A 12915-nucleotide genomic window follows, 5' to 3' on the forward strand; every position below is an offset into this window, starting at 1 on the left:
ACCGGTCTCGCGTAAGCGTATGCGTAATGTTGGTCCGGGCCGCTTCGTCCAACAGTACCGCCGAACCAAAGTATGACATGCTGGTAAGTAGTATGACTTATATCGCCCACAACTCACTTGTGTTCTACTCGTGCATATAACATCAACACATAAGACCTAGGCTCGGATGCCACTGTTGGGGAACGTAGTAATTTCAAAAAAATTCCTACGCACACGCAAGATCATGGTGATGCATAGCAACGAGGGGAGAGTGTGATCTACGTACCCTTGTAGACCAACAGCGGAAGCGTTATATCAACGTGGTTGATGTAGTCGTACATCTTCACGATCCGACCGATCCAAGCACCGAAACTACGGCACCTCCGAGTTTCAGCACACGTTCAGCTCGATGACGATCCCCGGACTCCATCCAGCAAAGTGTCGGGGAAGAGTTGCGTCAGCATGACGGCGTGGTGACGATCTTGATGTTCTACCGTCGCAGGGCTTCGCCTAAGCACCGCTACAATATTATCGAGGATTATGGTGGAAGGGGGCACCGCACACGGCTAAGAAAACGATCACGTGGATCAACTTGTGTGTCTAGGGGTGCCCCCTGCCTCCGTATATAAAGGAGCCAAGGGGGGGTGCGGCCGACCCTAGTAGGAGGCGCGCAGGAGGAGTCCTACTCCTACCGGGAGTAGGACTCCCCTCCCTTTCCTTGTCCAAGTAGGAGAGGGGGAAGGAAGGGAGAGAGGAGAGGAAGGAAAGGGGGGGCGCCGCCCCTCCCTCCTTGTCCAATTCGGACTAGGGGGAGAGGGGGCACGCGGCCTGCCCTGACAGCCCCTCCTCTTCTCCACTTTAGGCCCATGAGGCCCATTAACCCCCCCGGGGGGTCCGGTAACCCCCTGGTACTCCGGTTTTATCCGAAACTTCCCCGGAACACTTCCAGTGTCTGAATATAGCCGTCCAATATATCAATCTTTATGTCTTGACCATTTCGAGACTCCTCGTTATGTCCGCGACAATATCCGGGACTCCGAACCAACTTCGGTACATCAAAACTCATAAACTCATAATATAACTGTCATCGAAACCTTAAGCATGCGGACCCTACGGGTTCGAGAACAATGTAGACATGACCGAGACATGTCTCCGGTCAATAACCAATAGCGGAACCTGGATGCTCATATTGGCTCCCACATATTCTACGAAGATCTTTATCGGTCAGGCCGCATAACAACATACGTTGTTCCCTTTGTCATCGGTATGTTACTTGCCCGAGATTTGATCGTCGGTATATCAATACCTAGTTCAATCTCTTTACCGGCAAGTCTCTTTACTCATTTCATAATACATCATCTCGCAACTAACTCATTTAGTTGCATTGCTTGCAAGGCTTAGGTGATGTGCATTACCGAGAGGGCCCAGAGATACCTCTCCGACAATCGGAGTGACAAATCCTAATCTCAAAATACGCCAACCCAACATGTACCTTTGGAGACATCTGTAGAGATCCTTTATAATCACCCAGTTATGTTGTGACGTTTGGTAGCACACAAAGTGTTCCTCCGGTAAACGGGAGTTGCATAATCTCGTAGTCATAGGAACATGTATAAGTCATGAAGAAAGCAATAGCAACATACTAAACGATCGAGTGCTAAGCTAACGGAATGGGTCAAGTCAATCACATCATTCTCCTAATGATGTGATCCCGTTAATCAAATAACAACTCTGTGTCTATGGTTAGGAAACATAACCATCTTTGATTAACGAGCTAGTCAAGTAGAGGCATACTAGTGACACTATGTTTGTCTATGTATTCACACATGTATTATGTTTCCGGTTAATACAATTCTAGCATGAATAATAAACATTTATCATGAAATAAGGAAATAAATAATAACTTTATTATTGCCTCTAGGGCATATTTCCTTCAATGCAAGTTCTTTTCCATAAGCACGTATGACTATATTCGGAATACATGCCTACCCTACATTACATTGACGAATTGGAGCTAGTTCTGTGTCAACCTATGTTATGACTGTTACATGATGAACCGCATCCGACCTAATTATCCATCATTGATACGATGCCTACGAGCTTTCCATATACTGGTTTACGCTTATTTACTTTCCCGTTGCTATTGTTACAATCACTACAAAATACCAAAAACATTACTTTGCTTTCATTACTCTTTTGTTACCGTTACCATCACTATCATATTACTTTGCTACTAAACACTTCGCTGCAGATACTAAGTTTTCAGGTGTGGTTGAATTGACAACTCAGCTGCTAATACTTGAGAATATTCTTTGGCTCCCCTTGTGTCGAATCAATAAATTTGGGTTGAATACTCTACCCTCAAAAGCTGTTGCGATCCCCTATACTTGTGGGTTATCAACACCCTCTCTTTAGGCAGTCTTAGTGACTTCGTCGGGGCTGCAAGGCACAGTGGTGGAACTAGAGGGTGGATAGGGTGGGCCACGACCCACCCTGGGATTTTCCAATAGCTTTATGTCATATAAAAAATTTAAATTTTTTGGAAAAACATTTTTTATGAGCAGTTCTACTATTGACCACCCTGGCTCATTGGGCTAGATCTGGTACTACTAAGGCGCTATGTAATGTCCCAAGGTTAGAATGATGTCCTCCGCGCCCTATCCTCGCTGTGCGCCTAATGCCAGTGGAGGATGAGTGGAGGTCTGTTTCCAGAGGATCTGCTTGGATCTGCTGACGTTGGTCCCTAGCGGGCCTGTCTAGATTCGGCCAGCACTCGTGATCTTTGGTGTGTTTGCATGTACGGCTCTTCCAATCTACTTTTCACACTATCAACTGTAGTTGTTGTTCTAATCCGCTAGCACAACGACTTTTCACTGTCAACTACAACAAGATCCGTCCCACTTCGACGAGGAAGGGTGATGATGACGGCACACAATCGACTTGTTCCAGTGCTTATAGTTGTCGCTAGATGGTCCACGGTCGTAATCTCTTTTACTTCTTGGAATTCTACTGTTGTTGCATATTATTAATACATGAACAAACTTTTGCGCAGAAAAGTAGATATTTGAAATAACTATGGTTTAGAGCATCTCCAGCAGCCGCGCCATATAAGCTCCGCGCTGGAAAATTTGTGTTTTTTGCGCGCGCGCAACCGCTCCGGGAGCTCCAGCGGAGGCACAAAAACCACGCGCGCGGCATAAGTAGTTTAGCGCGGGGGCCAAAATGGTAACGCGCGCCCGCTTCCGCGCGCTGCACACTCGAGCGCCCACGCCGCACCCTCTCCGCCGCACCGCTTTCACTCCGCCCATGCTGCCACCGGCGAATTCACCCGATGGATGGACGCGCGGACATCCTCCTCACCCCTTCCTACACCCGTGACCCCTCCGCCATCGCTGCCGCAAACCCTAGCGCGTGAGCTTTGGCTTCGCCTCCACCGGTGCTCCTCCAAGCACCAGTATCGCGTGCGGCCTTTTCATGCTGCCACAGACGACCTCAGCGGCGGGTGGCGTCACGCCGGTGCCTTCCGTGAAGCCACGTACCCACCCTCTCAAAGCTCCCAAATATGGCGCGGGCGAAGACGGGCAAGGTCTCCACGAAGAAGAACAAGGCAGCGGACGAATCCTCTAGGCGGCTGAAGAAGAAGCTTGCAGGGCGTGCGACGGACGCGTCGGCGAGGTCACTTGTTGAGCCGGCGGCTGACACGCACAAGGTGTTCGATGAAATGCTCACAAGGTAAAATTTTGCCCACTTTTTTGTTGTTGTTATTGTTTCTGAATGCATGCATATGGATAGCTTATTTGCTTTGTTGTATATACTTTGTAGTTACAATGATGAGGCATATATGCCAACTATGGGTGTTGGCTCCAACAATTCTCATTGGTCTCAAACCAATGAGATGCATTTCGATGATCATGCGTTTGAGGTGGACGAGGATGGTGAGGGCATCATTGATACATCGAAAGGAAGAGGGGGCAACTACACCATGGACGAAGACATCTTGCTATGCAATACTTGGTTGCAAGTGTCGAGGGATCCCACCGTTGGAGGGGATCAAAGTAGAGATGCATATTGGCTCCAGATGAAGGATCACTTTGATCTACACAACAAAAGTGGAATTGATCGTGCCGGAAGATGTATTCGCTCCAGGTGGTCGACATGGCAATCAACCGAGATTGTCAAAGGTGGGCGGCCGTACTTAAGGCGGTTGTCAAGTTGAACCCAAGTGGCACTGATGATAGAGATAGGGTAAGTGCCATTTCTTTCATGATTCTTCAATGTTCATCATGCTCCTTCTTGGTGTTTCAAGTGCTAACTTGTTCTTTTGTTTGTAGCTCACTATTGCACAAAACTTATTCCAAGGAGTGGAGAAGCAGACCAAGAAAGGGAAGATCAAGAAAGAGAGACCATCCACCTTGCATCATTGCTATGAAGAATTGAAGGATGATGAGAAATGAAAGCCCCGTGATGGTGTCGATGATGCGGAGAGCAACAAACGCAAGCGAACTATTGATTTGGATGATGATGATGAGGAGGCATCAAGTGATGACGGCAAGAGAAGCCCTACACCAAACTCAGTTTTGTACTCCAAGTCAAAAAGACCAAATGGATGCAAGAAAGACAGAAAAGAAAAGAAGAATAGGAAAGAAGATGACGAGCTAAAAAGTGCTATGGAAGCTATTGTGAATGCAAGAAAGGAAGCGAACGAAGTGAGGAAGATGGCAAGGAACCAAGATGCCGCGGCCGAGGAGAGGAGGTTGGCGGCCGAGGAGAGGAGTGTGGTGGCCGAGGAGAGGAAGGTGGCATTGGAGGAGAAGAAATTGTCCATGGAGGAGCGAACTAGATTGTTGGAATGAAAGAAGTACTTGTTGTTCATGGACACGTCTACCCTCGATGAGAAGCAAAAGGAGTACATCAATCTTGCCCGTGAAGAAATCTTGGTCCAAAAAAGAGCCATGGTTGGCATGTGCGGCATGGGTGTCATGGGCGGCATCGGTGGCTTCGGCGCTACCATGGGCGGCATGGGAGGCATGGGTGGCTTCGGAGCTACCATGGGGGCCATGGGAGGCATGGGTGGCTTCGGAGCTACCATGGGAAGCATGAGTTTGCGTCTCTCATGGGAGGCATGGGAGCACCTCCGGGTGACATGGGTGGAATGTCTTCCGGTGTGCCTCATCACACACCTTTGCATGATGCCGTTGAAGATCTTGCCAACACCTTCCGAGCTCCACATGATGATGCGGCATGCGACAATGAAGAGGAGGAGGAAGACTCGTCTTCGGATGAGGATGATGAATCGGAGGAAGATGAGGATAAGGCATGATTGTTGATGTGCCATTTGTTTGTGTGAACTTTTATGTCATGAATTTGGTTCGGATTTTGAACTTGGTTGGTGATGATGTGGGCATGATTTTGAACTTTGTTCCATGAACTTGTTTGGTGTTTTTAAACTATGCTATGTCTTGTGTTGATGTTTGAAATATCATCATATTGTCTCCAAAATGCAATATATGGCAAGCGCCGGCTGCTCGCGCACGCTGCAGTTTAGCGCGTCTGTTGGAGCGGCTCGGACGCGCTATATTTTGCAGCGGCCGCTGAAGGCAGCGCACCGCGGCACGCAAAAGCTGACGATTTTGACGCTGTAAACTGTTTTTTAGCGCGCCGGTTGAAGATGCTCTTATAATCATATTAACCAAACAAGCTCCATCAAAAGATATTCTAAGGAACTGAATCCTCCATAATTCCTATAGAATTTCAGCACATGGACCCTGGATTGTTCATTAGATAGTTGTGGTCAGGCATTGGTTTTTTGGCTCCTCAAATCCTCGGATAATCAGCAAACCTCTAAGTCGTAGGATTACTGTATCTTTCCATCTGATAGCTGGATAATTTCGGCACTGCTCACGGAAGAAGCAAAAATTCTTCCGAAACGTTTGAGTAAGTGCAAATCAATCGCCATGTATGGATAATGGATGACATTCCATGGGCCTTGAATTTCTATACGGTTTTCCATTCAAGGATGAAGATTCAATTCGTGGAACAAACAGCCGATGTAGAAGAAAAATTAAGATTCATCGATTCTACAAAATTTTCTATGGAAATCATGTGAATGCTCACCGTATCCGCTAATATTTGTGGTAATATTATGCCGAACAGTTTGTCTAAAGGATGCTATGCCGAACTGTTAAAAAAAAGGCTTGTCCCGTGCGATGGCCGGAACATCACCGCCATCGGGCGAGGGGCGCTTGTCAAGTCTGTGCTCACCTCTCAGGTGCTCTACCACATCATTGCCCTCAACCCTCCCGCAAGCACACTCCTTAGTATTAACAAGATTGAGCGGGTTTTCTTGTGGGCGGGCACGGATAAAACTACTGGGGCAAAATGCAAGGTCAACTGGAATTCTGTTTGCTGCCCCGCGGATCTTGGTGGACTGGGAATACTTGACCTCACTAAATTCGCAAGGGTGTTGAGGCTTAGGTGGCTTTGGTTTGAATGGATGGATCCGTCCAAGATGTGGGTGGGGATGGCAAACCCTTGCGATGAGCTAGATCGTGACCTCTTCTATGCATCCTCACGCATCACCATCGGCAATGGTGCACGGGCGCCTTTTTGGGACTCTTCTTGGGTAAATGGAGAAAAGCTGTCCGACATCGCCCCCCCCCCCCCTCATTTTCGAGGCTTCCAAGCAGAAGAGGTGGAAGTCAGGGATGCCATGCACGAAGGAAATTGGCTAACAAAAATCAAGCTCCCTGACAACTGGACTATGGAGCACATTCGTCAAATTGTAACCCTTTGGGCTCGCGTTAGGGCCATACCGATGGTGGCGGACATGGAGGACAACATTATTTGGAAGCACACGACCGACGGGACATACTCCGCCACCTCCGCGTACCACGCCCAACTTCTTGGGTTGGTGTACTCGCCTATGGGCGCCGCGGTCTGAAAAGCTTGCCCCCCCCTCCCCTAAGATGAAATTCTTCGCCTGGTTGGCGATCCAAAACCGGGTCTGGACGGCGGATCGGTTGGAAAAAAGAGGGTGCCCTAACTGTGGGCTATGTCCACTTTGCAAGCAGACAACGGAAACGGTCAGATACATCTTCTACAAGTGTCGTTTCTCCATTAGGCTGTGGGGAATGATCAAGGGCTGGCTCAATCTTGACTTCATCGACTTCTCAACCTGGGGGACTCAACCTTCTATCAAGGACTGGTGGATCAAGATGTCGGGCGACAGCATGCCGAATCGAAAAGCGATTACCTCCCTCATCATGCTAACATGCTGGACCATTTGGTGCGAAAGGAATGCTAGGATCTTCCGACACAAGTCAACCCTTCCGTCCATCCTGTTGTCGAACATCCAAGCTGAGGCAAGGATTTGGGTCACCGCAGGTGGAAAACATTTGGGCCTCATCATGTCGGGAGAGTAGTGCCCTTGTAATTCTTGCTTAGCTTTTCCGTGTAAAAGCAACTCTAAACTTCTCTCTTAATTAATGGATTCGGCAAATCTTTTGCCTCCGTTACGGAAAAAAAACTCTACTGAATGACAGCACACGCGCCCAAACTTCGTTAACAGTAGAGTATTTGTTCGTCACGACTTTCTTGTACCAACAATATAGAGAGGATGTTTGGTTAAGAAGTCCTAAGACTTTTTCTAGTTCTAGAGACTAATCAAAAAAGACTTAGAGTCTTTTTTATTCTCTATAAAAAAAAATTCCTCCCGTTTGATTTCTAAGGATTTTTGAGGAACTTTTTCTACTCTCCGGGACTAAAAAGTCCCTGAATCAAACATCCCCAGAGTAACATGCATGCTTGACAGCTCGCTTCTATTTCTTCTTCACAAATTGCAGGCCACGCATATAATGCCACTGCCATCGCAAGCTGTGCAAATGGCTCCACCCAACAGGTATTATATTTTGTTTGAAGATATGGAACAGATTGACAGATATATATTATAAACATAGCTTAATTATTGGATGAAAACAGCCTGACCGAAGCAAAGGTTATCCCGACCGGCAGGTAATTACACATCAAGGAAATGGAATTAAGCTCAGCAGCATCAGCCAAGCAGTACAGCAGATAACAAGCTCGCTTTATAGGTGCTAGATACATTCATTTGAGGACAAACTTGGGATAAGCTTTTTCGGGCGAAGGAGTAGTGATTAGTACAAGAAAGGTTAATTAAGTAGTAGCAGCAGGCGATTGTCGATAGAGCAGAACAAAGAACTTCAGTAGAGCAGTAGTAGTTATTATTATTGATTGACGCCTGAGGTGACCCGGCCGGATCCATTCAAATCTGTCGTCTCCTTCCTCAACTTGTTGCCGGCAATGGCATGCAGCGTCTATCTATCCCTGGAATGATCAGCCTGCCATTTCACACGGCCGAGGATGTCACCGACCAGCCGCCATCCCGGCTCTGCTACGCACAGTACAGTGCGGTGCAGTATTGTACAGTAGACCGCCACCGCCGCGCCACTCGAGAACAACGGCTAGGGTCAGCAGGCCGGCACCAACGCCGGAGAGCTGGCCGCCGCCGTGCTCGCTCCTTCCTCGTCCTCGTCCTCGGCGTCCCACAGGAAGCTCGCGTACGATCCCAGCACATAGCTGCAAGTAAACACTACTAGTAAGCAAGTGATTCGATCGACCACACAGTCAAGAAATAAAAATGGTCGCGAACGATATGGGGGCGCGCGCATACCAGTCGTCGGGCGCGGCCTGGACGGCGCGCTCGAAGTATCCGGCGGCGCGGTCCTTGTCCTGGTTGGCCTCCCAGAGGACGCGGCCGTAGAGGCTGAGCAGGTCAGCGTCGCCGGGGCAGGCGAGCAGGGCGCGGCCGTAGTACTCCTCGGCGCCCGCCAGATCGCGCTCCACCTCGTGCAGGTACTTGCCGTAGTTGCGCAGCAGCAGCGGGTTGTCCGGCTCCAGCCTCAGCACCCTGCGGTAGTGCTCCCCCATGCCGGCGCTCTGGCCGTTGCCGCCGGCGCCTCCGCTGCCCCCGCCGCGGCCGGAGCTGTTGTTGCCCTTGCCGGCGCCCGCGCCGTCGAAGCAGTCCTCCATCGGCGCGTCCTCATCGTTGCGCGTCCGTGGGCGGGGCGAGCGGAGGAGGACGGAGCCGGCGGAGGCTGGCGCCGCGGCGGGGACGGACCCGAGGAGGTCGGCGTCCGACCTGGCGCGGCGGAGCGGGAGGACGCGCGGCGCCGGGGAGAGGGTGGGCATGTGCGGGGACTTGGCGGCGCGGGAGGAGCGGCGGGGGCGGGGGACGAGGGAGAGGGAGCGCGTGAGGGACGAGGTGGCTTCCATGGCGCGGTGCCTGGCTGGCTGGCTGGACTCGCGGGCTGGTGGCTCCGTTTTTATAGCGAGGTCGCGGTAGAAGACTCAAGACGGGGAGAGGGTGGGCCGGTGGCGCGCGCGTGGGCAGGCGTGCGACGGCGAGATTGACGGCGTCACTCAATGGAGTACGCGCGCGAAGGAAGAGAGTGGCACGTGAAGGTGGGAGGACACGTGTAGGGGACGGCGGCGCGCGCGGATGCGCGGGCGCGTGTGCGCGCTCGTGTGGGGGCAACCCGCGGCGGACGCTGCTGGTTTCACGGTGGCGCAATGCATGCCGTGCCGTGCCTTGGATCTGCCGGGCCGATGGTTTCGGTTTCACGGCCACACTCACGCACACGGCGCGATGTCCCCGTCTCAGATTACTATTATGAGAGGAAACGAAGATCGACGACCCAGAATGGCTGCGATTGCGGCGCGCATGTGTCCGTCTGTTTCCGACCCGGCTGCACGATGAGAAATGACCCATGCATATGGATGGCACGAGAGTCCAAGATAACAGCTGGCCGGCCATGCAACAGTAGTCATGTGAAATACTAGCAGCGGATCGAGGGTTGGGATACGGGATCGAGCTAGTTTATGCAGGCGCCCTTCTTTTTAGCGGAATGCCCATGCTCTATTCGTTTTTGTATTTGCTGATTTTATTGTTTCTATATACTGCATCTTGTATATTGACTATAGCTTAAAAATGCTAAAAAAACTGACATCGGTTTTGTAAGCATGACAAAAAAACGTTTTTTACGCAAATTACCTATCTTGAGCACGGCAATTCCTACAACAAGCATGGTAAATCCTGACAAAAAGACTGAACATGCCAGGATTTGACATGCTTGCCGAAACAAATTCCCGGGCTCACGACACGTAATTTGCCATGTTTAAAAATTGAGAGATTTGTAGTGAAGTCCTTATACTTTGGGCTACTAATTAGAGGCCAGCCGCCGCCTCCAAAAATCTAGGATTCTTTGCCTCCCGCCGGCACCGTCGCTGGTCCGTCCCGTCTCCGGTGATTTTAGAACCATGGAGGTAGAGTGGATCTCGGCCCTTACCGGTGGGAGGGTTCTGTTTTTAGAAATTTTTTTCGAGTTTTGTTAGGGTTTGTGCCCTACTCAGGAAGGCGAGATGGCAACGGCTCTCTGAAGATGGAATAAAGGTCTCCCCGCCTAGCTCCGTTTCCGGTGATGCATCTAGCATCATCTGTGGGCATATGGAGGTGTGTCTTCAGCAGATCTGTGTTTGGTGAATTTGCTTGGATCTGTTCGTCGTTCGTCTTTGTTCGTGTGTCTTCAGGTTGGATCCTTTTGATCTACACTCTACATCTGCGGTGGTTGCTGTTCTAGTGTGTTGGTTCTATGGGCCTTAGCACGACGACTTTCCGACTTTCTACTATAACAGGTTTGCTCGGCTCCGACGAGGGAGGGCGCGATGACAGAAGCGCACATTCGGCTCGCTTCAGTGCGTGTAGTCGTCGCTAGGTGGTCTATAAATCTAGATGCATTTTTTTATTTTTTCTAGTGCTTTCTTACAGCAAATAGACTATATTTCTCATATAATAGTCATAACATTTACAGGTAAATGAGAAATAAAATCAGGGATATCAGCATCCTAAGAACCAGGAGATCTAGTAGTAAAGGAGTGTCTTGCTAACTCGTCTGTCGTGGATCTAAGACTGACAGTAGAATGAGGTAGGTATAAGGAGGCAAGATCCTAGCTACGAAGTAGTTGTACACACGAGTTTTACGAGTTCGGGCCCTTCTTGGAGGAAGGAACACCCCTACGTCTCGGTGCCCTGAGGCGGTCGACTGGATTATATATGTGTGTGTGAATTTACAAAAGATGCGAACCGTTGTCCCAGAGGAGGGGGTGGCTTATATAGAGTGCGCCAGGACCCCAACCCTCCTCCATTACACAAGGTTCAATGTTCATAAAGGAGGAGCGTTACTGGTAACGTCCGAAGTAAAGTGCTATAAATGTCCATAAAGCTATGGTTTAAACCCCGACCGTTGCGGAGTGAAGGGCTTCTCATCTTCTGGTGGTCGAGTGTCTTCAAGGTGGTCGGGTGAACACATCTTCATGGTTGAGTGGATGATGGTTTCTCTTCGACTGCTTCTGATTCTTTGTAGAGATGTCCTTGGGGAGGGTATGTTGGACAGATCCATGACCCTACCCTAGGTACATAGCTTCATCATTAGCCCCCGAATGGATCAGGGTTTGAGTGAGGAAGGAGTTGGGAACACTTCCGACTCATTCTTTGTGCTATGAGCATATCTTGTTCTGGAACAATGAACTGATGAGACGACGTCGACTCCTTTTTCAGTCGCCTTGGTCCATTCTTGGTTTTTGTCGAGTAAAGTTTCATGGTAAAACTCCGCATGATAATGTAGAGGACGTTTTCAGTCTAGCAAGTTGCTCTGCTCTCCGTGGATTTCGCGGGATTCGAATTTTGGGGAAGCGCGCCGGACGGGCAAAACTGTGGTAATCGGGACGGATTAGGCAAGTCTCCTCGATCTCCACGCCACCTTTTTCGCCACGTACTGCGCGCACGACTGTTGCGGGATTTGTTTAGATCGCCTGGGTCCACCAGTCAGTCACTCGGGGAATGGCCTTATAAAAGGCACCGGACCAGGCCTCTATCCCGTGTGCTCCCATTCTCTTCTCTTCTTCCTCCGACCTCTCTGCCACGCTCGTATCTGCTCTCGTCGCCGGACCCTCGCTCGAACTCGATCCGTCACCATGGGAAAAGAGAAGACGGTGGCGCTGGAGCGCGCGAAGAAGGCGACCGCGAAGGCGAAGGGCAAGCGGACCAGCCGGGGCGGATCCTCGTCGAGATCCGGCCTGCCGCCGGGCTGGATCCAGGGCGACTGGATCCGCTCGACGATCACCCAGGACGACCTCGACGACCTGGTGGAGGGGGGACTGATCCCCCACAAGTCGGCACGGCTCCCGAGGAACAAGACCAAGCCACAGCCAAGAGAGGGTGAGTGCGTTCTCCTCGCCACCCACGTAGATCGCGGATTCTCATTGCCTCCCCATCCTTTCTTCTGGGGCCTTTTGAACTTCTTTGGGGCTCAGCTCCACCATTTCACTCCAAACACCATAGTCTATCTGGCCGCTTTCGTTTCAATGTGTGAAAATTTCTTGGGCTGTCGACCGCACTGGGGTCTTTTCAAACACATCTTGACCTGCCGCTCCCAGTTGGTCAAAAAGGCCAATCCGAGTGATGAGAGGAGGCAAGTGATCCAGATGTGCGGGGGCCTGGGGATCCAGATGAGGAGCAAGAGCACCTTCCCAGCAATGATCCTTCCCGACTCGGTCCGGGGCTGGCAGTCGACTTGGTTTTATTGCAAGGACCAGCCGACCCCGGGTCAGTCGACTGGGCTTCCTCCCTTTTCTTTGGCTCGAGTGGAGAAGTCCGCCCCTCTGAAGGTGGTTCCAGAAGAGAAGGCGCAGGTCAAGGTGCTGGTCGAGCGGGTCGTCCAACTCGTCCACGACGGGGTGACCGGGATGGACATGCTGGAGGTCTTTCTTGGTCGACACATCCAACTGCTTCAGGCACGCGATCATCCGATGTGGATGTACTCTGGGCTCGAGGATTCCACTCGGATCCACCCGGAGGATGTC

The 12915-nt window shown here is 50.6% G+C and overlaps 1 protein-coding gene across 1 annotated transcript; it reads right to left on the reverse strand.

The window, feature by feature from the left end:
- Window positions 1-7920: 7920 nt before the first annotated feature.
- Window positions 7921-9310, reverse strand: LOC123127768 (uncharacterized). The gene is made up of 2 exons (XM_044547639.1): window positions 8669-9310; window positions 7921-8574 (listed from the first exon to the last, which is right to left on the reverse strand). Exons 1-2 carry the CDS (start codon window positions 9268-9270, stop codon window positions 8466-8468), a joined length of 711 nt encoding a protein of 236 aa, XP_044403574.1. The 5' UTR covers window positions 9271-9310; the 3' UTR covers window positions 7921-8465.
- Between the last annotated feature and the right edge of the window lie 3605 nt (window positions 9311-12915).

This window comes from Triticum aestivum, chromosome 1A (assembly GCF_018294505.1).
Source record: "Triticum aestivum cultivar Chinese Spring chromosome 1A, IWGSC CS RefSeq v2.1, whole genome shotgun sequence".
NCBI classification, from domain to species: domain Eukaryota; kingdom Viridiplantae; phylum Streptophyta; class Magnoliopsida; order Poales; family Poaceae; genus Triticum; species Triticum aestivum.